This window comes from Sorex fumeus, unplaced genomic scaffold (assembly GCF_029834395.1).
Source record: "Sorex fumeus unplaced genomic scaffold, SorFum_2.1 ptg000033l, whole genome shotgun sequence".
Taxonomy (NCBI): Eukaryota; Metazoa; Chordata; class Mammalia; order Eulipotyphla; family Soricidae; genus Sorex; species Sorex fumeus.
The window spans coordinates 3,374,924-3,401,098 of NW_026606090.1; the positions used below are offsets into that span (position 1 = coordinate 3,374,924).

Genomic DNA, 26,175 nt, shown 5'->3' on the forward strand with positions numbered 1-26,175 from the left:
GTACTAGCTCTCTGTTCCTACCATGTATCATTTTAGAATCCGAAAAATCATATCTCAAATTATATTGTATTGTGTACTAAGTCATAACAGTGATACTTTGAGGAGTAGAACTCATACCCTAGGAATAGTATATTTTTAAAGAATTTTATCCTTAAGACGGAAATTAAGGCAAGAGTACAATAAAGTGTGTGTGTATGCACGTGTGTGTGTGACCCCTAGCTGTACTCCGGGCTTGCTTCTGGCTCTGTTCAGGGATCATTTCTGGTGGGAATGTTCAGCGACAGTTGTGATATCAGGGATTGAGTTGGGCTTTTTGTGTATAGAGCAAGTCACCAAGTCAACTTAACCCCTGTATAGTAGTCTCTCTGGATCCAAAGCTCTTGTAAATGTTTCTTTTTATGTCTTGATGTAAAGAAATAGTCTGTATAAAGCCTATATAGTATATTTTAAATATCTTTCATTTACAAGACACCTAGAATATTAAATATGTATTTGAAGGTATTACGTGATGAGTAGTTCTGTTTTGACAGACAGTAAAGTTTTTGCTGCATGCATGCAAGCACTGTGTGTGTTTTTGTTGTTGTTTGTTAATCATCTTTTACGTGCTATGTAGGAACTTGCCTCCCTCTGTCTTCTCAGTGTTGGATTAAATATGTCCTTTAATACTTCAGCATTTAGAAGTGAGTTGTTTGTAGGAAATTACTAGAACAGAAACTTTACATTCTCTCCTATAATATCATCTTGAGTCAAACCAAGCATTGGAAAAGGGAAAATTGTTTCTTTTTTTTTCTCTTATATTTATTTTGCTCGAGCGGGCCCAGTAACGTCTCCATTGGAGACTTTGTTGTTACTGTGTTTGGCATATCGAATACGTCACGGGGAGCTTGCCAGGCTCTGCAGTGCGGGCGAGATACTCTCGGTAGCTTGCCGGGCTCTCCGAGAGGGGCGGAGGAATCGAACTCAGGTCGGCCATGTTGGCTGCGTGCAAGGCAAACGCCCTACCGCTGTGCTATCGCTCCAGCCCTGTGGGAAAAGTTACTAAGCTTTCAGGTTTAAGTCTCGGTCATACAATGATCAAACACCTTTCCCTTCATCAGTACTCATTTTTCACCACCAAGAACCCTAATATACCCCACACACACACACCTCCCAATGCCTGTGAGGCAGATGATTTCTACTTAACTCTTCTCTACATTGATTACATTCATTATTTCGACAAAAGATGCACCATTATTGTTTAGAATTTCCCCCCACACACACACAACAATCAGAATTGCTGAAAAGACATTGTGAAATACTTTGTTTTCTATAGCTGGTTATGAGAATCAGATAAAATCACGTGAACGCAATAGCGGCCATGTGATTTTGGATTTCTGCAAAGAGCCAATAATTACAAGTTTGGTTTCTGTGCATCTGGTGCTATGGCTGTGCCAGAGAGCCGCTCGTGGGGGGCAATTCGTGACCTCGGTAGTGTGTGAAGGATGAGCCAGTACGGTCCCCCTTCCCATGAGACTGCAGTTGCCCCATGACCACCGGCTTATACCTGGCTTTCCAATAAGCTCTAAGGCGGTGGCCACCTTGCTGCTGGGGGCGAAAAAGGCGGAACGGAGCAACACCTTTCCCTCCTGGGGAGGCATGACGCCGTAGTTTAACACATGGTCCATTCACTTTTCTGCCACAAGCTGCCGGGCTCTGGATTAAGTCCTTTTGCCTCTGGAGCCATGGCCGTGCCACAGAGCCGCTAGTGGGGAGCAACTCGTGACCTTGGTAGGGCGTGAGGGACGAGCCAGTACTGTCCCCCTTCCCAAGAGACTGCAGTTGCTCCATCACCACCTGCTCATACCTGGCTCTCCAATAAGCTCTAAGCCGGTGGCCACCTTGCTGCTGGGGGGAGAGGGGGGAGGCGGGAGGGAGCAACACCTTTTCCCCCCTGGGGAGGCATGGCGCCGTAGTTTAACACATGGTCCATTCACTTTTCTGCCGCAAGCTGCCGGGCTCTGGATTAAGTCCTTTTGCCTCTGGAGCCATGGCCGTGCCACAGAGCCGCTAGTGGGGGGGCAACTCGTGACCTCGGTAGGGCGTGAAGGACAAGCTGGTACCGTCCCTCTTCCCATGAGACTGCAGTTGCCCCGTCACCGCCATGCTCATACCTGGTTTTCCAATAAGCGCTGAGGCAGCGGCCACCTTGTATGCAGTCCAAATGCATTTTTGCCAAAAGCTGGTAGGTTTCAAGATTTGTTTCTGAGTCTCTGGTATCATGGCCTTTAATCAGTTTGATCAGGAGCCAGAGAGGTCGTTTGTAGGCGGCGACTTGGGGTCTCGTTGGGATGGAGAGGAAAGGGCCAATTCCACCCCCATCTGGTGAGGTCCCTCGTGTCTCATCACTGCAGGCCCAAACCTAACTGTCCAAGTGGCCTCTGTAGGATGGCGGTCACCAGGCCGCCAGGGGGAACAGGTCAAGGCACGAAACCTATTCCTACCTGGAATGGCCCGGCACCAGTAACCTACTGCAGGAACAGGACGCATTTCTGCCAAAAACCTTTGGGTGCCAAGATTCGTTTCTGAGTCTCTGGGATCATGGCCATTAAGCAGTTCGATCAGGAACCAGAAAGGCCATGCCTCCAATTATATAGCTGAGCTGGAGGTGGTTTGTGGGTGTGTCTCCCACATGCCTAATTTTTGGCCATTTACTTTCTTGGTAAACTTTGCCTCAAGTTTTTGGGGTCTGGCCAAAGGCACAGCAGCAATTTGGGGGTATCTGAAAGTCTGATGGTGCCATCAGGCTGCTGATGCACTTGCCTCACAGGTACAAATTGACCTGCTGGTGGCACCATAACCCCAGGAAAATTCTTTCGTAACTTTTCTTTTTTCCCAGTGAATATTGTTCATTTATGAAATTGATAGAAAATAGTGTGATGAGATGTACTAAGCCTAACATTTTAAAAATACATCGGGAAAGTGATGCCCAGTTTGGCACCATTGAAACGAACCACTGACCTAAGTATCATTTTAGGAAGGCACACTTGTCTATGCGGTAACAATTGGAGCACAGAATGGCAAGGAAGGAAATATAGAAAATATAGGAAATATATAGGAAATACATAAAGCATATCTGTCATGCATGTAAATGGATGGCATAAACTTTTGGTTAGAACCATTGGGGGAAAAATTGGACAGTTCACCTTCTATGCTTCCTAGGTCCCAGAATTTCTTTGATCCTTATTATTTACAAGTGAATTTATCGGTGCAAAGCTGTAAAGTGTCTGATATTGGAGATGCCAAACCTGGCCAGCTGCTCCCACCTGGCTGTTGGCAAGCATCAACTCAGTTCCGACTTAAAAGAGAAAACCCATCTCAGAACCTCATCCTGCAGAGTTTTTGGCTGTGAGCCCTGTAAAGAACCTGGTGAAGTCAAAATAAACAGATAGTACAGCAGTGAGGCACTTACCTTGCACCCAGCTAACCCAGGTTTGATCCCTGGCACCCCATCTAGCCCCCCCCCCAAGTGATTTGCATGCAGTCAGGAGTAAGCCCTGAGCACGGCTGGGTGTGCCCCCCACCAAAAAAAACCCCAAATAATAAAAAGTTTATTTGTCATGACGGCAGGGTTTATGTATGAAACCGTTACAGGAGTATTTTGAATTGCAAGAGACTTCTGTAGAGTAGGCTATTAAGACAGTGACCTTGTGATGGGATTTACTGATCAAAAAGACTTGGGGTTTAAAATCCGGGTCACCTGTGTGACAGTTTAGGCCACAGTTTTGGATGCTTACTCTTAACTTTACTTCCTACTTTCCAGTTAATACAGTCTTTGGGGTTCTTGTTCAGCATGAGGAGTGGTGCCTGGGCCACTGAACTGTGTCTGAGGGGTAGACATGTTTGAACCCAGACGCCCTCTTTACTTCCCTCTGCTCCAAGAGAAGTAACTTTCGTCATTGATTTTAGGGGCCCTACAAGGGGTCCTCCTGTTATTTGTGAGGCGAACGCCCTACCGCTGTGCTATCGCTCCAGCCCCCCCCCCCTGTTATTTTAAGGCATCTTATATCACTGTATCACTGTCATCCTGTTGTTCATCTATTTCCTCGAGCAGGCACCAGTAACATCTCCTTCGTCCAGCCCTGAGATTTTAGAAAGTGCCACATTCGAAGCTCTTTCAGGGTCAGGAGAATGAGACCCATCATTGTTACTGGTTTTTGGCATATTGAATATGCCACCGGGAGTTTGCCAGACTCTGCTGTGTGGGCAGGATACTTTTGGTAGCCTGCCAGGTTCTCCAGAGTAAGAACTAGATAATAAGATGTTGCAATGTGGCCGCACACTTCCGGGAGCTGGGTTTAATAGTCTCTGGGTCTTGGCTGTTGATGGGATTACATGGCGCCAGGGGGAGGGGGGGGCAGTTGGTGGGTGTAATGCCTACATACTGGAAGATGGGGGATCTGGGTGGAGGAGGCTCAGTCCCAATCTGAGCAGGCTTGGAGATCTACGCTCCAGGTCCCACACACCTGGGTTCCTCTGCCGGTTCCTTCATGCGTGAGGCTCATCCGAACATGTGGAGAGTGGTCTTAAGCATGGCTGTGGCTGGAACTGGAGATCTTCAGCTGCCAGGACACTGCTTGAGGCGGGGAGGGAAACTCAACCCACCCTCCTCCAAGGGGACCCGGTGAGGACAGATGTGCTTATTTAAAGACATTTATAGGAGATGACACCACTGTGTGTGTGTGTGTGTGTGTGTGTGTGTGTGTGTGTAATAAAACAAAAGAAAGAGTGGTCAATACGCCCAACCCCGGTAAGGAGAAGTGGGTGGTTTGGGATCAACATCAGGATCTTATCATTGATGGCACACTCTTGGCAGGGTTTCTCAGTGCCTTTTCTTGGCCACGCTGGATGTCAGATGTCCAGGGCATGTTATCTTTCATCAGTAGCCTTGTAAAAGTCATGTCAACCCTGCAACTTCCAGGAGGGCTTCCAGGTTTGCTTGGCCAGGACACGCTGACCCGTGACGCAGTGTCTAAGTTCTTGGTGCTGGAGCAGAGGGGGTGGGCGCCTCACTGGGCCGAGTGTCCCTTTGGCTCTCGCTACTCAGATGACTATCCTGTAGCTTACAAAGAGTTCAGCTCTCACTCTTCCGAGGGTTGAAAACTGGGGAACTCTCGAAACAAATCTATCCTATTTGTCCCTGTTGGTGAAGGGGTCTGAGTCCGTGGGGCAGTGATCCAGCCTGTCTCTGCCACTGGGAGGTATCTCCCTGCAGCCTTGATCCTCTCAGAGTTAGAGATCAGGTGGGCTTCTTACAGGCCCCGGCTGTATGAGAATAGGGGACCACACACTCCTCAGCAGGGTCAAGAGACTGGACTGTTTCCACGTGTGTTCTCATCCAACTCGTTCATCAATGCTGTGTGGTTAGAAAATGAGGTAGGGAATATGGTTCCTTTCTTTTTTTTAATTTGCTTTTTGGGGCACACCCAGCAATGCTCAGGGCTTACTCTTGGCTCTGCACTCAGGAACCACTCCTGGCGGTGCTTAGGGGACCATATGGGATTCTGGGAATCAAACCCAGGTCAACCGTGTGCAAGGCAGATGCCCTACCTGCTGTGCTATCGCTCCAGCATCCTCCTTTCTTGAGGATGCTGAGGAACAGAGAGAAGTTTCTTCAATCGACTGACCTAAAGGTCCCCACCCAGCTCGTTGCTCAAGTCATTTATTAAGGGTAGCGGGGAGGGGATGGGGCAGGTGAGGAGGGGGTCTCCCTTGCCAGCAGCATGACTGGTGGCCGAGTTTTACAGCTGGAGAACTCAAACTCCAGAGTTGCCCTGTGTATCCCCATATTCCTTCACAACAGAAGCTGGTGACTTCCTGATCACCATCCGGACAGTCCTGATTAGCTACTCTCTGCTCAAGATAGTCACTTCCTAAGTGTGAAGTTTGCTTGGGCAAAATGTAGTTTACCAACATCACTATGGACATCAGGACAGGTGACACCCAGAGGAAGAGATTTGTTTTCCCCTGATCACACATTGCGTGAGTAGCGGCGGCTTTGAGGAGCGCTTAGGCCTTGTGGATGGGAAGCCATGGCTGCTGGGGTCGGATTGCTGTAAGCCATGTCCCTTAAGGAAACATGCTGTCATGGCTCTTTGACTCTGTGACTCTGGGGTGCGGTTTGAGGGGAAAGTGGAAAAGCTTGCTGGAAGGGAAGACTTTGATGCTCAAATTAAGAATCTGAGAGCTTTCAAAGGTTCCTTGATCACACAAAGCATCAGAGTGTGTTCGTCCTTTGTGATCTGTGGATGATAGAATTAGCAATTTGATACAGCCTGGAAAGAAATTAGCTTGCTGTCTGGAACCTCCTTTCTCTTTGTTTTCTGCCTGTAGTTTCAGTTGGGAAAAACTGAACAGAGAGAGGAGTGGGCTGATGAAGTATAGGACTTCATTGCATTTGAGTTCCAGCTGGGTCTGAAACTCAAAGTTATTCATTGGTTTTCTGTAACTTGATTTTAACTAGGTGTCATATGTGTGTGTGTATGTATGTATAGGTACCATATGTTTACATATACATATGTGTGCATATATGTGTGTACATATATTACACACATATGTGGGTATATATATGGTTTGGAGGGCACATCTGCTGATGCTCAGGACTTACTCCCTGCTCTGCACTCAGGAATTACTCCTGGTAGTGCTCAGGAGACCACATGGGATGCTGGGTCTCAAACCCAGTTCAGCCATGTGCAAGGCAAGTGGCCTTCCTGCTGTGCTACCTCTCTGGCCCATTGCCTGATATTTTTATTTGTTGAATCTAACCATACCTAAGAATGACCTTTCTCTCTAACACCCCTATTATACACTCTCTTCAAAAATGTGTTGTTTTTTAAATTTCATTCCAATTCATTGATTCTGTCCCAGGTGTAAGGGATTGAGCCTGAGGCCACATAGTGTGAGGATTGTTCTGGGTCACCGAGTGCATTGTTTTCTGTTTTCGAACCTTACTCCCATTCTTCAGAGGAATGTGGGCATGGGGTCCAGCTAGGCATGACCCCCTTCCTTTCCCTTTGCTGTGGTCATTGTTGTTCCGGTGCCCCTGGGTCACACTTGGTTGCTGTATGCCAGGGTTTTCACCGAGGGTGCTGAGGGCGTCCCCTCACTGCCATGGGAGGACAGTGACAGACAGGTGCTGACCCCTGAGTCACTGCGCTCAGTCAGAATGTGTGGAAGGGACATCTCTCTCCCTAAGAATCTTGGCTCTGGGCCGCTGCGTCTCCACAGTAGGGCACTCAAATTGCACGTGTGCCATCTCGGGCTCCATCCCTGTGGCCAGACAAAACAAACAAGTCAAATACTTGGTGCTTTTGCTTCTTTGAGTCAGTGGAGGGCATTTTCTCCTCAGTGGTCCCCTGTGCCACGAGGTGAAAGGACAGTCTCACCTGTCCCCCTCTCCTTCCCTTCACTCATGGGTACTCACGGGGCCCACACAGCTGTGGGGTCATGGATCATGTCCGAAGCTCGTGCTTCTGAGTCTGCTGCTCCACGGCACAGCCGGGTCTGTGTGAGCACCACAGCTAGAGCACTAGTATCACCCGGTGTTGGGGGGAGGGGAGGGAAGGGGAAGAGAATGACTCCAGGTAAAATGGGGGAAGGAATCAGTGAAGAGGTTCTTTTTGTTTGATTGTTTTGTTTTATTTGTTTTCTTGTTGTTTTTTGAAAAGGTTCTGATGGGAACTTTCTCATGGAAAAAAATGGAACTATAGATTACGAAGTAAATTTATCTCACATTTAGTAAAATTTATCTGAATGACTGTGTTAATTTTTTTTTAAGAATTAAGAGCTTTCTGGGAAAATTCTCTAACCCACTATACCTTTACCACATGCATGAATTTTGCAGCCAGATTGTACATTCGATTTTTAGTATAAAAATACTGTTTTACAAAGTGAGCGTTTGCACGCTTTGTTAGTTTTTCCGAGGAGCTTGCTTAATCTGTGAAGAGTTTATGGGAGTAGAAGTCGCCGCTCTGTTCAGTCATGACCTGTGTGGGTTTGTCTTTCAGTATTTGCTGCCTCTCATTGGGCAAAATCCTTCATTGTCTGTGGCTTTGTACAGCATTAGATCCTTTCCCCACGTTGCTCTCACTGCTTCTAGAAATTTAGCACACAAGAATTTAAGTTTCAGCTTGCATTTATGTAGATCTTGCTGTGTTTCAAAAAGTCATTGAGGTTAAAGCAGTAAGGGGTGATGTCTGAGTCCTGGTGTGATGAGTCTTGTTGATGTACAAAGAACCCAGATCACTCCTGAGGTAGCCGTGGGAAACCCTTTCTTGCCTGAGTGGTGGTTAATAGAAGGGGTTCATGGCATGACTGTTCGTGGCATTCAGTACTGAGTCAGTCTTGCCAGGAAAATATCTAGAAAGCAAACTGATGAGACAATTATAGGTGGTAAACACATAACAAAGAAGTGAGTTAGCTAAGATATGAGTTAAACAGAGACACATGGAAGGCAAATGCCTAAGTGCTATACTATCTCTCCAGCCAAATCTCATGGATCAGCCATGAGAGTTACAGCTATGGGCAGATGAACATTAATACTTAAAGCACAATGTTCATTTTTCTATCACAAGAAGACCAGATTCAGATACCCAAAATATTATGACCCCTTTTGATACTGTTAATTTAGGGGTCTTCATTGATTTGTCCACTCACTATAAATTTGTCCACTCATCAATTATTGATGGACACTGAAGTACAGGGGTGCAGTAGTGAGCAAGATGGTCAGGTAGAGCTAAGGAAACTCATATCTAGTTGGAGATGACAGTAAAGATCTAGATCTGTCCATGAGAATCTTGATAGTGGGATGTCAGGGACCACGTTGGGTGGAGGGAGAGACAAGTTCTCTTGAGTGGCAGCTGAGATCAGCAGGGGCATTTGGTGAATGTGTTGTGCTCTAGGCACTCCAAGGAGCCAGCACAAAAGTTGGGTTTATTCTCAGTTCAGTTGGAAGCCATGTAGGATAGTTAAGATATGTATACACACATGCACACACACACACACACACACACACACACACACAAACTCACCTTCATTATTTTATCAGTTGCCATTTAACTTTATCCTGATTTTTTTTTGTTAATAATGCTGTTAATAACACGCGGGGGCAGATACCTTTCTGAGTTAGTGTTTTCATTTTCTTTGGGTAAATACCCAGAAATAGAATTGTTAGATCAGATGGTAGTTCTATTTTTAGAGTTTCGAGAAGTGCACACACAGTTTTCCATAGTGACCACACCAGTTTTTATTCCTCTCCAGAGCAAACGGGATTCTCCTTTCCCTACATCTCATCAATGTTGGCTACTTCTTTTCTTCTTGATCACAGTCATTCTTTCTAATAGGAATGAGGTGTCACCTCATGGGGTTATTTTGGAGGGGAGGGGCCACACTCAGCTGTGCTCAAGGATCACTCCTGGAGGTGCTGGAGGTGCTCAGGGAATCAAGTGATTATTATTATCATTATTTTTATTATTATTATTATTATTTTGCTTTTTGGGTCACACCCAATGATGCACAAGGGTTACTCCTGGCTTTGCACTCAGGAATTTCTCCTGGCAGTGTTCAGAGGATCATGTGGGATGCTGGGAATCGAACCTGGGTCGGCTGCGTATAAGGCAAATGCCCTACCTGCTGTAATATCACTCCAGACTGATAATTCTTACTAATATTTCAAAAGTATGATTGGAATAAGATTTAATTAATCTCAGGGATGAAATTCAGGTAAGCCATATGGAAGACAAATGACCTAAGTGCTGTACTATCTGTCCAGCCAAAATCGCATAGTTTTGATTTGCATTTTCTCAATGATGAGTGATATCGAGCATCTTTCCATGTACTTGTTGTTTTCTTTTTTTTTTAAATCATCTCTTCAGAGCCTTTTCCTATCTTTTGCTTAGGTTTCTTCTTTGTTTTATTCATTGAATTTTATGAGTTCTTAATTTATGTTAATCCCTTACCAGATAAATAGAGAAAATATTTGCCTTTACTTTCTACTATTCAGCAGATTGCTTTTCTATTTTGTTCATGTTTCCTTTGCTACGCAGATACTTTTTTAGCTTGATTCATCCCACCTGTTATTTTTTTGCTTTTGTCTTTGCTTTTGACATTATATGGAAAAAAATTGCTGGCACGACTGATGTCAAAGAGTTTTAGGAGTTTTATGTTTTGGAGTTTCGTGAATCAGATCTCTAATTCATTTTGAGTTGGTTTTTATATGTGGTAGGATAAGAACGATTCCATTGTGGTTTTTTGACATAGGACTGTCCAGTTTGTCCAGGAACACGTTAGGAAGTAACTGACCCTTCCCCATTTCAAAGTCATGACTCTTTTCATCATAAATTAATTAAACATGTGTGTGCTGGCTTGTTTGGGGATTAACTTTTCTACTCCATTGATATATGTAAAGTTTTGGGTTACGTATCTTGGGTCACACATGGAGGGTGTTCAGAGTCACATCCCTGATCAAATTGTTTCTATTTTGCATTTCTCCTTCTAAATTGAGTCTGTATAGACTGATATGGTTGAACATTCTAAAATGAAACAGACTAGTTAAAAATCTGAGAGAAATCTGGCATCTGAGAGACTAGAAGTCTTGAGGATCAAATCCAGGTTAGCCTGCCAGCCCCTCAAGCCATGCTCCTGGTCCTCAGCACTATAAACTTGTAAATGGAGTCTGAGATCAGAATTGCACTTGCTTTTCTATAGGATAAAATGCCATCTCATGGCTTTGTTTAGGGGTTTGGGGTCATTAGTTTGGGGGCCACAGTCAGCTGTGCTCAGGGATCACTCCTAGAAGTTCATTTCAAAAGACGAGGTCCAAAAAATGTCTCAAGTTTTGGCATCTTCATTTGGAACAGCATTCCAAGGACAATTATCTGAATTGGACAATAATCATTTGACTGTGGTGTGTTTGTTTGTTTTTAAAACATAGTGTAAGTACTTGAGCTTAAGTAAGTTTCTTAAGAGGATACATTCAATAATAAGGGGGTAAGGTGCTTGCCTTGCACATAGACCAGGGTTTGATCCTTGCATCTTATATAGTCCCCTGAGCCCTGCTGGGAGTGATCCCTGAGCATAGATCCAGGAGTAAGCCCAGAGTTCCACAGAGTACGGGCCAAATCACTCCTATCCCCCAAGAAAAAGAGTGCATTAAAGTAAGTAAAGTAAGTAAAGGCCCTCCTGTTGATCATTGATTTGCTCGAGCGGACCCAGTAACGTCTCCATTGGAGACTTTGTTGTTACTGTGTTTGGCATATCGAATACGTCATGGGGAACTTGCCAGGCTCTGCCGTGCGGGCATTAAATTCATGTAATTTAAATTGGGAGGAGCAAAATTTTTCACTTAGATATTGCCTACTGTATTTTTTTCTTTATATCAGAAATAGATCATCTAAAGGAGACATTATTTTCCCCAATTTTACAAAAGTATGAGTAGACTAATATTTATAGACATCTCTGGTCTTTCCACATCCCTGATCAAATTGTTTCTATTTTGCATTTCTCCTTCTAAATTGAGTCTGTATAGACTGATATGGTTGAACTATCTAAAATGAAACAGACCAGTTAAAAAATTTTCAAGAAATATTTCTTTTAATTTCCAAATACTCAAGTTCAAAACTAGTTTTGAGTTTTAAACAGCAAAATTAATTTTCATATTTATGTTTCTAAGGGCTGTGCTCTGATCTAGCCTTTTTTTTTAAATACAAACTGATACTGAGAGATTCATTGCTTGATACATTATAATAAGAATCCAAAAGTATATATATCTGGGGGCCAGAGAAATAGTACAGTAGTTAAAGCATTTGCTTTGCACATGGCCAACCCAGGTCCCATCCCTGGCACCCCATATGGTCCCTTCAGCACCTCTAGAAGTAAATTCCTCCCCACAGAGTCAGGAGAAGTCCCCAGCACTACCGTGTATCCCAGACAACAAAAAATCAAAGCCATAAACAAAGTATTTGTCTGGAGGAATTGGAGTTTTTTAAAAAATGTCTATTGACATGATTTTCCCCTGCGGCTTTTTTCTCCTTTTTGGGTCACACCTGGTAATGCACAGCGGTTTATTCCTGGCTAATGCACTCAAGAATTACTCCTGGTGGTGCTCGGGGGACCATATGGGATGCTGGAAATCGAACCCGGGTGGGCCACGTGCAAGGCAAGCGCCCTATACCTGCCAGTGCTATCACTCCAGCCTCACCACTTTTTGTAAAACAAAACCAAACCCAAACACCATCGTTTTAAAATGCCATCTCATCTTTCTCTCCTATGACAAGCTGAAAAGTGAATGTCTGGGGAGCCCAACCAAGAGCGTTTGTGTGAGCCGTCCGACCCGTTTGCTCCGCGACCGTTTCATGGGTCTCTATTCTGTCCTGCAGAGAAATGGTCAATGCATGGTTCGCTGAGAGAATCCACACTATCCCCGTGTGCAAGGAGAGCGTCCGAGGCACCCCGGAAGCCTGCCCCTGCCCCTCCCAGCAGAGCCCACGAGCCGACGGCAGCGCCCCGGGAACCCCAACCAGGAAAATCTCCGCCTCGGAGTTCGACCGTCCACTCCGGCCCATCGTGGTCAAGGACTCGGAGGGCGCTGTGAGCTTCCTGCCCGACACAGAGAAGAAAGAACAGATGCCGCTCACCCCTCCCCGCTTCGACCACGACGAGGGGGACCAGTGTGCCAGGCTCCTGGAGTTGGTGAAGGATATTTCCAGCCACTTGGACGTCACCGCCTTGTGTCACAAAATCTTCTTGCACATCCACGGACTCATCTCTGCCGACCGCTACTCTCTGTTCCTGGTCTGCGAGGACAGCTCCAACGACAAGTTCCTCGTCAGCCGCCTCTTCGACGTGGCTGAGGGGACTACGCTGGAAGAAGCGTCCAACAACTGCATCCGCTTGGAATGGAACAAGGGCATCGTGGGGCACGTGGCCGCGCTAGGCGAGCCCCTAAACATCAAAGACGCCTATGAGGTGAGGAGGGAGACCCCAGGGCAGGGCCAAGGACAGTGCGTGGTGGGGGACCCAGATGCTGGGCTGGAATCGGGTGTCAGAGTTGGAACGGTGAGTGTGTGCTGGTGCTCACAGGTGTCTTCATGTAAACCTGAAAGGTGTGGGATGAACCCTCATCCCCTTTAAATGCACATTCCTTAGGATTGAGTCCACTCAAGATTTGGTTCTATGAGGAATCTTCTCGGTTTTCTTCTTTTCCGAATGATCATTTAACACGCTGCATCGCATAGTTGTATTCCCTCATCATTTTATGTCATCGCTTTTTTCACTCTGTAATTTTTTCCATGTGCACTTGTGAGAATTTTATGGATGATGGAGGATTGGGTCCCCCAGAGCCCCCAAACCAATCTCATCTTTCAGCATTCATTTTTCCCCCTTCGGTTTTATTTAATCAGCTATGAAAAACTTCAAAAGGTAGATGACCTTGTTCTCAAATATTCTAGTGGAAAGATTTGACATTTTTTCCACTTATGTTGTAGTTTTTTTTTTAACAGTGCTTGAATTTTTTTTAATTTAAAAAAATTGAGGTATCTATTATAGCACTGAATCATTTACCATTTTCCAAAGCCTAGTTTAAAGAGCATTTACTTGGGGCTGGAGCAATAACACATCGGGTAGGGCGTTTACCTTGCATGCAGCAGACCCGGGTTCAATTCCCAGCATCCCATATGGCCCCCTGAGCACCACCAGGTGTAATTCCTGAGCGCAGAGCCAGGAGTAACCCCTGTGCATCGCCAGGTGTGACCCAAAAAGCCAAAAAACAAAGGGCATTTACTTAACTTTGTTGTAGCTTTGTAATGGTCTTTAACTCTGGGCTTAAGCAATATGCTGTGGGATATTTCAGACACCCATTTGAAGTGATTCTTTAAACAGCATCATATTCAAGTGACACTTTGGACTTTATGAAGTATTTTTTTGCACCTCAAGAGATGGCTTGTTCTGTATGTGTGTGTGTGTGTGTGTGTGTGTGTGTGTGTGTGTGTGTGTTCTGTGTCTGTTCACGTGGTGCCTAGCGCCTCTGTGCCATAGTCCTGCCCCGCAGCTATGTGGGTTCATCTGAGGAGTTGACAGCAATTAACTCATCCCTTTTCCTCATGCCTGGCTCATAGTCAAGTCTTTATAAATATCTATCAAGTTAATAGTAGTGTGGTCAAGATATACAAGTAACAGTGAAAGTTAGGTACTAATAAATTTTGAAGGAAATGATGTAGATCGAGGGAAGCAGGAGATGACATTTATTTGGGGAGATGGAGAGGTTGTTTTGTTTTGTTTTTTACTTTTTGTTTAGTTTTGTTTTTGTCTTTTCAAGGAAGCAGGGCCTGGTGGGGACCCTGGGGAAGTGATGATTTGAGTAGGCTCCACCGTAAGATCTAGAGGCAGATACCTTGAAACTATAGGAAACTACAGAAACTATAGAAACTATAGTAGTTATTTCAGCAAACAGTTTAGAGAGGTCTGTTTCCATTTTATTTTGGAATCCCCGATTTGCAGCACACTAGACACATCTGCTTCTCTCCATAGGAGCTAAAGAAGTAACAGATAAGTCAGACCAAGTGGCCCTTGGTTGGAAATGTAGGGGTACCTGCTAGTGGGGGAGTTAGAGAGGGCAGAGCTAAGAAGTGATTGGGGCTTGCGCTTGCATGCCATGCTATAGAGAGTGAATGCACTTCAAGGCCACGAGGACAGAAGAAAGATGAGATGTGTTAGGGGGACAGACATGGATCAGATGGTACTTTGGAAAGATGATTTTTTCCCTTTTTTTGGGGGGGGGGTGGGCTCAGTTAGCATTGCTCAGGTCTTACACCTGGTAGGGTTTGGGGGATTTTTAAATGTTGTCTGGGCATCAGCACAAGGCCTGCCGCATGCTAGACAACCTCTAAGTCCCCTCCCACCTCTCCAAACCCGAAGGCATTTAATGACAGTTATAAAGTAAATTAGAAGGAAAGCTCCAATAAACTGAGAGAGGCTAGGAGATCATTTTCATGATATGAAAAAATAAGGACCTGGACCAGAGTTTTGGCCCTGGAGATCCGCAGGAGAGAGTGGCTGGCAGTGAAGAGGCAGAGTCTTGGAGAGTTGGCAGAGGATCGGGGTCCCAGTGAGCAGAGACCAGGACTCCCGTTTGGAAGTTGGGTGAATAATGGGAGTTGGTGCTGAGGACAAGGAGTGGCCCTTGGGGAGTGTCAGGGTCACTTGAGACACTGCTCTGAATCTTCTGGTAGTTTGTCCAGCGTCAGTACAGTGTGAAGCTCTGAGTGTGACTTGGAACATGCGACTCCACGCAGGAACTGAGGGCACTGCTGAAGCATTGCTCCCAGTCTGCAGAACTCCCTTCCCCGGTCTGGGGTGGCAGCTGGGTTTCTGCTTTTTGGTGACACCCTAGTCCCAACTACCAGCAGGGTCCTAACATGCTCTACCCTTGCTGAGTAAAGCCCTCAATAGTCTGTAGGGTCCTGGGAGGCCTCCCCAGGCCTGAGAACGTGTATGTGTGTGTGTGTGTGTGTGTGTGTGTGTGTGTGTGTGTGTGTGTGTGTGTGTGTGTCCCGCCCCCACCCCGAGTGCCTTGGTTTACCCTGCTTACCATCTTTTGCATTTGGGCAGTGGAATTTTTCTTGGGCTTTTACTGATGATTTAGAAGAAGCCGGTGACAGATTTGCAGCGTCTCCAAGCCTGGACATTCCTCTTGTGGCCGCTGTGTGCCCTTGGGCCCCTTCATCAGTTTCTAATGGCCACACACAAGTGATTCGTGGGCCAGGAATTTCATTAGCAGTCGTGGGCCAAGCTGTGGCGTGTAATTGGTGTTGGTATTAGCAGGAGAAGTCAGTCGGCTAATGGGTCATTTGGGACGCAGCCCTGTCCCTAATTTGAATCCCCTCAATACCATCTCACGGCCCTTTGAGAAGGTAGCCGGAAAGTGGGGACACTGACAGTGGCCCGAATGAGGTGAGGCCTCAGATGAGAGCCAAGACTGAAAAATAGACTCCCCAAGATTGCGTTGTGGTTAGGAATGGTGAACTTTGGATGTTTTTCACTTTTTTTTTTAATTGCTTACAAATAAAATTTTTATTTTTTTGAAGAATTTTTATGCTTTTGTTGTATAATAAATTTAGCCACAATTTTGCTTTTCAGTACATTTGTCTTGTCACTCTCCCTTTTTGGTGCAGAGTAAGAGTTAATGATGAGTATCCGTGGGGTTTGGAACTTTCTCATAACCTTTTTTTTTTTTAACAAAGTTGTTCATGATGGATTTTAGACATACAGTATTCTAACACCCATTTCTCCACCAGTGTATATTTCCCAGCACCAGTGTCCCCAAGTTCCCTTCCATCACCCCTCCTCCCCCATCCCATGCCTGCCTCTATGGCAGGCACTTTTCTTCTCTCTCCCTCTCCTTTTGGGCACCGTGGTTTGCAGTTGTACCTAGGATGGTGACCCATTCATATATTTGAAGTGTTAGACAAAAACTCCAACTTAGGGGATTCTCAATTAGACCCTAGATCCCAATGAAGGGGGTTGATGGTAACTGCTCTCAGTACATTGACATTCACTGACGCCTCTCCTGCTGTATCAGCCTGTTGTTCTAGTGACATCCTTGAGTGCCATGCAGCATTTTTAAAAAAAATTTTATTAATGAAACACCATGAGGTACAGTTGTAGACTTACAAATTTTTGTGCTTGGGTTTCAGATCGAATACCCATCCCTCTACCTTTGCCCATTCTCCACCACCACTGATCCCAGTATCCCTCCCACCCCCAGCCCCACATCCCACCCTACCTCAGTGGTAGGGCATTCCCTTTTGTTATCTCTCTCCTTTTGAGTGCTGTGGTTTGCAAAAGAGACATTGAGTGGCAATCACGTTTGGTCTATAGTCTATTCTCATCACTCATCTCCTGTCCTGGGAGGAACCTCCCAACACCCTTTATTTGGTGCTCCCTTCTCTATCTGAGCATGCAGCATTTCTTAAGAGTAATAAAGGTACTGTAGCAATACAACGGACAACAGCAATAAGATATTAACATGCTATGACCAGAGCATCTACAAAACGAGGGGTGGTCTTTTCCTGGTGTGTGAAAACTAGGTATCATTGAGTATCTGGACTCGATGAAGATATTTTTGAGAAAGAGAACCAACAACAGTGTTCATCCATGCAGAATGTGAGAGCTTCATGACAGACACTGGTTCATAGGTGCCAGGGCTGACAGCCTCCATGATCTACGTGCTGTCTGCCGGCGGGAGAGCAAGGAGAGCTGTGGGCATGTTCCGAGTCTTTTGGCTGGACAGTTGTGGGGCTGCAAGTGTAAGAGTCTGAATGCCTCAGGAACTAGACAGCCAAGAGCTCTGAAGGGAGGCGGGAGAAGATGTGCATCTCAGCTCCACAGAGATGGCCCCGGCCATCTACTACTCCACCTTGTAGTTCTGATCGGGCCCCTGCAGATGAGGGATGCCCCTGATCGGTGAAGCTCTTCTTTGCTGGCCTGAGTTCGGTGCCAGTTTTTTCTGGAGATGTCTCTGAGACATGCCTGGGACAGTGTCCTAGCAGCTGCCTGTCCCCTTACCCAGGCAGGGTTGGCACGTAAAATCAACGATTCCACCTTAAGCATCTCTAGGAACTTGTTTTTTTGTGCTGTGGGAGTCTTAATACCCCCCCACCCCCAAGATTTCCTGTCACAAGATGTATATTGTCCAAATGCTCCGCATCTTTCCAAGTCATAGGGATGCAGACATGGGACTCTGCTATCTTCTGTGGGCCAGGACACACCCCATCTCCCCACCATTTGCAAAACTTTCACAGGCTGGCCGCAGCCAGGCCCAAACTTCAGTCCTTGGCATCATAAGTCAGTGGCTCTGTGCTCACCCTGCCAAACCCAAGTGATGCTGAGAATGACCCCTATATAAATGAGAGAGAGAGAGAGAGAGAGAGAGAGAGAGAGAGAGAGAGAGAGAGAAGGGGAGGGAGGGAGGGAGAGGGCTGGGGTAGGAAAGAGGGAGTGAGAGGGGTTTCTGTTACCTCTACCTTTGAACTCTGAGCTCTAACTTCCTGGATACTTGGGTCCTGGACGGCAGGTGGTCACCATCCATGGGCAATCAGTCACCCTGGCCAAAATTCACTCAGTCCCATCAGTAGATTGTGGCTTCCATATTCGAGTGTTTCACCCCTCCTCAGAATCTTTGAGAACCAGCAGGAGGATCTAGATGGGATAGTGGTGTGAAATTTAAGAAAATACAAAGAAAAATTGATAGTACAACGGACATTTGAAGAAGTAATGGAAACAAAGATACTCCCCTTCTCCCGAGAAACAATTCTTTGAAACTTTTTCAACAGTGGATGTGGGGGTGCTTCTGATGCAGCAATATCAGGGCTCAGGCTGCCGGGGGCGGCGTGCAAGCATCCACTCCCACACCCACCGACCCACGTTTGGCCGTTCTAAGGCATTTTCTTAGGATGCCACTCCCGGGAGGAAGCCAACCTAGAATTTGGTGCATCTCTTGTGTGGTTTCCTCCTTGGGCTCATCGTCCATTATTTTTATATCGTTTCCAGTTCATGGAAAAGTTGCAAGGCCAATATAAGAAATGCCCAGGCACTCATTACCCACAGAGGGTGGAGAGGCCCTTGGAAATCGTGAGGGTGCAGCTGAACAGAGTAGAATGCTTCAGTGCCAGGCGCCTTTCAAATTTTTGGTAGGGAGGGTGCTGGGTGTCTTTAAAACCATTCCTCTAACCAGAGCCCCGACTCTGCTGTCAGCCTTCAAAGAATATGCTGCTCTCACCTGTCTGAGGTGTTAATGCCACTCAGCTGTTTCCCCTCCCCTACACTCATTCCAGTGCACCCAGCACTGCCTAACTCCTCAGGTATTTGCCTCACACCTTCCAGATCCCCAAGAGACATTGGGTTCCTGGCTGTCCCTCTGGAACTCTGCTCCCCTGGGGTACACCCTACCTGCTCCCCAGCAAGAATGTGCCGGGGGACGAACAGAAAGCCCCAGCACTGCAGCCATGGTCCCCTCTCCTGCAGGGCACCCCCGTCTGCTTTAGCGGGTTCGGGTATTGGGTCTCGTCTTCCACTTGTTCTCTGCAGAAGGGCAGAGCTGGTGGCACCAGGGCCTTTAGTTTATAAGTTATTCTACAGTATCCTGTTCATGTGAACAGTGAAAGGAATAATCCCAGTAATAGTAGTGGCACATATGTTTCCTTTGGTATTTCCTGGACCTAGAAGTTTCTCTGCCTGCTGACTTTGCCCTAAGTAAAGGAAAATCCTTTGAAACAAAATTCTCTTTGGGGGAATTTGAAGGGTACGCTGCAAGTAGTCCCCTCCTTCAGTGGAGAATAAAACCTAGGGCTGCTGCTGATTTTAAAGACGCCCAGCACCCTCCCCACCAAAAATTTCTGTGGGACTATTATAGAAATTTTCATGTCAAACTCTGTTGTTTTGAAGAGTTGGGTTTAATCCTCTTTAATAATTGGTATCGTGGTGGAAATTGGAAATAGTTGCCTAGAAAATAGTTGCTGAAGATGCAACTCTTGTTACCTTCGCTGAATGGATATTCTTTTTAAATTCATCAGCATCACTAGCCTGGTTTTCAAAAATACTTTATTTTTTATTTTTGGCTTTTGGGGTCACACTTGGCGATGCTCAGGGGTTATTCCAGGCTCTGCACTCAGGAGTTACTCCTGGTGGTGCTCGGGGGAGGGGGCGCTACATGGGATGCTGGGGATTGAACCCGGGTCAGCTGTGTCCAGGGCTAACGCCCTACCCGGTGTACATTGCTCTGGCCCATTACTAGCCTGCTTTCCTTGTATACTTAGCAGTGTAGCATTGTACACTGTGATTTATAGGGAAGGAATTCATAGGAGGAATATACATATATCCCTCCTGGGCCAAACCCACCCTTCCAACCCACAGCCTCCCAAGTCTTGGCATTTCCCACTGGTCTAAGTGACAAAGGTGCCGGCCAAGAATGACGTGACTTCTGGGGAAGCACCTCAGGTGAGAGCTGCTTGTCAGGGGAACTCATCCTGGGAGCCCAGAGGGTTGGAGTTTCCCATTGGACGCCCTGCTTCTAGACGGGATGGGGGGGGGGGGGGAAGCCTGAGGGTCACAGGGCTTCCCTGCCTTTCTCCCACCTCTCCCTCCACTCTGCACCTGTTTGTCTGTCCCAGAGTTGTTGGCCCAGTAAAGAATTGGTGCTCTAGTGCAAAGCTTCTCAAACTGTCCGTTGCGTCACCTGGGAGACTTTTCAAGTTTCTAATATCTTTGAACTGCCCCAGTGAGGTGGTTGAGGACCCGGCAATGAATGTTAGGTCAGAGCCATCAGGAGGGGTTTGCGGGGGTGACGGGACCCAAGCTTTAGGGTTTGTCCTTCAGCTCCGATGGACCCAGTGCACAGCCACTCTGAGAAGCTCAGGGCTGGTGAGCTCAGGGGGTGCCTGGGTGCCTGGGTGCTGGGTGTGCGCCCCGTGGATGAAAGGATCCCCAGGCTGGTGAGGCCTTCACGGCCAGAGTAGGGTGCCTGCGGAGGACCGGCTGCAGAGAACTCGCTCCCGGGAAACGGCCATCCCGAGTTCTGTCTCGGGAACAGTTTTGACCGTGTTTGCAGCAAGAACACCACACACGCACAAAAAAATGCAGTGGTGTTTATTTATAGTATAAAATATTTATACTGATTTCCCACTATTTTATAGCCTTTCTTTTGAAAGACCGCATTGCGTGCCAAGATGGGCCTCTCCGGGGGAAATTTGGCCTCATTTCTGACCCCAATTGATGGAATCCGGTGTAGTTATTTACTTCATTCACAGCTTTGGCTTTGCGTGACATTAGACTAATTAAAAAAACAAAAAATAGAAGTGACCTTTGAAGACGAGGATTTTCCAGGGTATGACGCTTCCACTCTCTAGAGGGAAGGCCAGAGGACAGCCCTGTGCACCATGGGTGCTATTATTAGGGGGTGCAGCTTCCCAAGACCGGGTCTGCCTTGGAGGGAGCAGCCCGCTCTCACGTGTTTTGTGTTCTGCTATGATTGTTGCCATGCTAATCTTAGCACCCTGGGGACTATGTGACATACTCTCCCCTGCTCTCCCCCTGCCCAACAGATTTCCCGAAAATTATAGTAAGCACTGGGCTGGAGCGATAGCACAGCGGGTAGGGCGTTCGCCTTACAAGCGGCCAAGATGGCCGACCCGAGTTCGATTCCTCCGCCCCTCTCGGAGAGCCCGGCAAGCTACCGAGAGTATTCGATATGCCACACACAGTAACAACAAAGTCTCCAATGGAGACGTTACTGGGCCCGCTCGAGCAAATCGACGATCAACGGGAGGGCCTTTACCTTTACCTTTACCATAGTAAGCACACACAGACCATGCTTAAAAACTGATATGGTGGGTGGCTGTCTTCGAAGGCACAAATGGCCGTGGGGACAGAGTAAGAGAAATTACCCTTTGCTCCTTTTCCCCACCGAGAAAAGGCCTCTCCTCGAATTTACAGCCTGACTTGCATCTTTCCACTCTGAAGATTCCTTTCTAGAACTCGATGTTTTTTCTGCGTCGGAGCAATAGTACAGTGGGGAGGGCATTTGCCTTGCACAAGTCTGACCCAGGTTTGATCCCCGGCATCCCACACGATCCCCTGAGTACCGCCAGGATTAAGTCCTGAGTGCGGAGCCAGAAGTAACCCCTGAGCATGGCTGGGTGTGACCCAAAAAGACAACAAACACACACACGTACAAATAGAACTCTATGTTTGATTGTGTTTTTTCAACCTTCAGAAGTCTTGAGATTCATGGATGGGCATGATGTGTTTTGTGTTTTGAAAAGAGATCTCAAAAGATTTGGGAGTTATTCCATTTAGGTGGAGTCCGTCCTGTTCATAATTAACAGAGAGACACAGGGAGAGAGAGAGAGAGGGAGCAAAAGGAAGAAGGAAGGCTAGAAATGAACTTCTTAGACCATCTCAGACCACCACAAGGACAGTGTGCAGAAGAAATCGCTAAGCAGCACTGGACACGGGAAGTCAGCCCAGGCTGGAGAACTGCTTTGGAAAGGGGGAATCTCTCCTAGGAAAAGTTTCCAAGCAAAGATGCATTTCTTTTAGACGGATAGCACAGCTCAAGTGGCAGAGAGAGGGCTGATTGTATTACCGGGTGGAGAGGTGCCCCTCTTCTCTGATTCAGGCCCCTAAATTGGCTAATGGTTGAATTTCCTTTATTCCTAAACATTAGCGTGAGTTTCCTAAGTCCTAGCTGCTAGGGAAAAAACACCCTTAAAATTTGTCTTTGTCAAAGGTGATTTTATTTCCTGCCAAGCTTTGGTGCTTTTCACAGGAACGTTGCCATCCACTATAACAAGGTAAGTCGAAGGTTAGACTTCTAATCTTATAAATCAGAACAATCAAATCAGCTTTTGAGCTGGACAGTCATGAAATTGAATTTCTCTCTCCCCCATTAGGATCCTCGGTTCAATGCAGAAGTTGACCAAATCACAGGCTACCGGACTCAAAGTATTCTCTGCATGCCAATTAAGAATCACAGGGACGAGGTAAGCCGGAGTTTGATTTAATACCAAAGTTCCTTGGAAATATTTTTGTTCTTTGAAAACTTTTATTTTACTTGCATATTTGTGAAGTGATACTGTAGCTACAAGTGCTAGAGTGTTCTGTTTGTTTTTTTTCATAGATTTCAGTTTATAGTGTTGGGTCCTGATAATTTACTTTGATGAAACAAATACCTTTAAGATAAAGTCTTTTCTTACAACCACCCCCAAGGACCGTATTCTGTCTTGACATATATTTGCTATTATGGTAATGATCCATTTATTTTATATTAAATTTTAAGTCTGAATAATTCCCATTTCGGAAATGGTTATCCCATTACAGTAGTCACCGGCCATTTTTTTAAATTAAAGATAATGTTCTGGAAAAAATAGAAAATGTGGCTAACTCAAGTAGATTTCATTATGAAACTGAAAAAACAAATACTAAAAATAAATAAAACAAGCAAATGATGGACTGGGGAGATAGTACAGAGGTGAAGGCACTTACCTTGCACACGGTCAACTTGTGTTCAAATTCTCACTGTTGTATAACGGTCCCCTGAGCACTGTCTTGGAGGATCACTCCTGAGTGCAGAGCCAGGAATAGCACCTGAGTACCACCAGGTATGGCCCAAACTCCACTCCAACCCCCAACCCCCAAATTATGAAAACGCATATGAAAATGTGGTGGCTTATTTTCTCCCAAGTTTGGATTCTAATAGCATTAAATTCCCTCTTTATTTTATGCTTATTTTTCAGAAATATTTAATCATTAACAAACTGAAGGTTTTGACTGAGTGTCCTCAGCCTCGGTTATTTGTTATAATCAGCGAGGTGACTTTTATTAAATCAGAAATTAAATTAAATCAGAATCCCGAATGAATAAGGTTATGATACTCATATTAATTGATTTTGAAGACCCTTGGTGATTCTAATATATCCTCGGGGTTAAAAATCACTAGTCTCAGTGAAAATGAATGGAAAAGATCCATTTAGTGGTTCTTAACCTTGGCTGCATATTAAAATTAGGAGAGTCTACAGAAATCCTAACAAATAGTTCTATCTTAAATTGGAATCGCTGGGTTTAGAACCCAGGGATTTTGGAGATGAGTGAGTACAGTGGGTAGGGTGTTTACTTTGCACGTGGTCGACCCAGGTTCGATCCCCACTTGGCCCCCCAAAACCTCCAGGAGTAATTCCTGAATTCAGAAACAGGAGTTACCCCTGAGCATCACTGTGTGTGGCCCCAAAACAAAACCAGAAAGAACCCAGGGACCTGTGACCTTTCAGAGCTTACAGGTGTAGTGCGTGCTGCTCTCAGGTTGAGGAATACAGCTTAGATTACCCAAACCCCCATTCCTGCTGCTGATAGATTAATATCCATGGTGTAGCATCTTTCCTTTCTTTCCCAAATCCCATAGATTTTTATCCCACTAGAATGTTTCTCATTCATTTCATTGCCAGCACCTACACTATAATTCAGATCTTGAAGAGATTCTGCTCTTTAAAAAAAAATAATAATACTCCTTTAAAATTTTAAAATTTTCCCTTCCACCTACACTGCCTGTGCCCTGGGAGTTTTCCTAGGACAGGACTTCGTCAGCAAGGGCTCCTAAAGCAATAGTATGTGAAAGGCGCTCAGGGAACATGTTCAGGTATGGATTCTGAGTGGACAATGGATGGTGCCCTGGTCTTGCGGGTTGCAATGAGATTGAACAGGATAGTCAGTGTGTCTCTTTTTAGCCTAAAGCGAGGAGTATCAGGGCCTTGGAGCTACCGTGTAGATTCTGAAGAGGGTGTTGACAACCACCGTTTCTAAAAATACCTGGAGTGAAACATGAGTATGAGTCTAGTTCATTCATTCTGGTAAGAATAAATACAATTGAAAAGACCAGTTGGGGGCTCATAATGATGGGCTTATGAATCAGGTTACCAGATATAGGCAAATAAAAGTATTGGGGACAGAGTCATTGGTGGTTGGTTTGTCTGAAATGACATTTAACCGGCCAGTTTATGTTTTATCTGGCAGCCCTGGTGACAACACAAGGACTTGGATTTGGTGCCCTCTAATTGCTCAACTTCAGGGAGTAGGATGTGATTTAAAGCTTCGGTTCCCAGAAAAATTAGCCTTGTCCTGGGCAAGAGACTTCCCTTTGTAGCATTCATCAATGAAACCTTTCTTTCTAGATTGTGGGGATTTGAGTTAGTCGGGACCATGTAGGAAAACATCCCTAACAGATATGTGTGCTTCTCCTCATACCATCCAGTGAGGAAGATTTATTTTTTGTTTTTGTTTTGTTTTGTTTTTGCCTTTTGGGTCATACCTGGTGATGTACAGGGGTTTCTGCACTCAGAAATTACTCCTGTGGTGCTCGGGGGACCATATGGGATGTTGGAACTTGAACCCGGGTTGGCCGCATGCAAGGCAAACTCCCTACCCACTGTACTCCAACCCCAGTGAGGAAGATTAAAGTTAAAGCAAATACTTAAACTTCCCTATGTATCCACATCGTGAAAAAAAAAAAGCCTGTCATTTAAGTTCATAATTTGTGTCTGACAAGAGTGTGTCACGGAACCATCGCCACAGTTGAGATTGAGAAACTTTCTGTCCCTCAGACCCTGACTTTTCTAGTGAGCCTGACCGTTGTCTGGGTTCTGTCACTGTTAGCCTTTCCTAGACTGTTGCAGAAATGGAATCCTACAGGCTCTTTTTGCGTGTGTCTGGCTTCTTTCACGTAGCTGAGTGCTTGTGAGATTTATCCTCATGTCAGTAGTGTGTCCCCTTTTTATTGCCGAGTAATTTATTTCCTGGTATGAATATACCACAGTTGGGTTGTCCATTTATTTGGGGATTGACCTGTGAGTTACTTACAGTTTTTGTCTTCTAGGATGAACATTGCTATTGCTGTTTGCATATAGGGCTTTGGGTGGACCTAAAGGTTTTCTTGGGTGTATATAGAGGAGGGGTTTGTGAGGTCATTTGGTAGACGGCTGCTTAATTTTGTAAGAAACTTCCAGACTCTTCTCCAAAGTGGCTATGCACATTCTTTCCAGCCATATATGAGAGTTCTAGTTGCTTTACATCATTTAAGTACACATATTAATGTCATTTACATTTTTTTAGCCTTTTTAGTGGAGATGATTTAAATTTGCTTGCATGACCCTCACACTCAGTCCCTCATAGAGTCGATTAAAGTGGTTCTGCTCTGCCACCCATGTGGGGGTTTGTCCACTGTTCTCCCAGAGATTCCTGAGCATCACTCGGCTGCCTCAGACTCCACATCTCACGCTGCTTCTGTGCTTCCCTGGTGGTGACTTGATCTCTTCTGAGAAAGCCTGGGCTCGTCTTCTTCCTTTCCCATGAAAGCCCACTCCCACAATGCATTTTGCTCTTCTGGAGCATCACGAGAGACTCAGCATCTTTATTGAAGGGAGGGTTTCCAAAGCACCATTTCTGGACCATCCACGGGACCCTCCATGCTCTGTTCCCGTCCCCTCTGCTCCTTCGCGGCCCACATTCTTATCCCCACTTTGATGGTTCCCTTGAGAGCTACTTGAGAGGAATAATGAGATAAAATGATCAGGGGAGATGCACTCAGCATGTCTCTAGTTG

The 26,175-nt window shown here is 45.8% G+C and overlaps 1 protein-coding gene across 3 annotated transcripts in view; it reads left to right on the top strand.

Moving 5' to 3' along the window:
- Window positions 1-26,175, top strand: part of PDE5A (phosphodiesterase 5A) — a 101,908-nt gene that overhangs the window by 12,462 nt on the left and 63,271 nt on the right. For all 3 annotated transcript variants that reach the window (XM_056116936.1, XM_056116938.1, XM_056116937.1), the window contains exons 2-3: window positions 12,411-12,999; window positions 22,479-22,568. In XM_056116936.1, coding sequence (XP_055972911.1) covers window positions 12,411-12,999; window positions 22,479-22,568 — 679 coding nt within the window. The remainder of the gene's footprint in view (window positions 1-12,410; window positions 13,000-22,478; window positions 22,569-26,175) is intronic.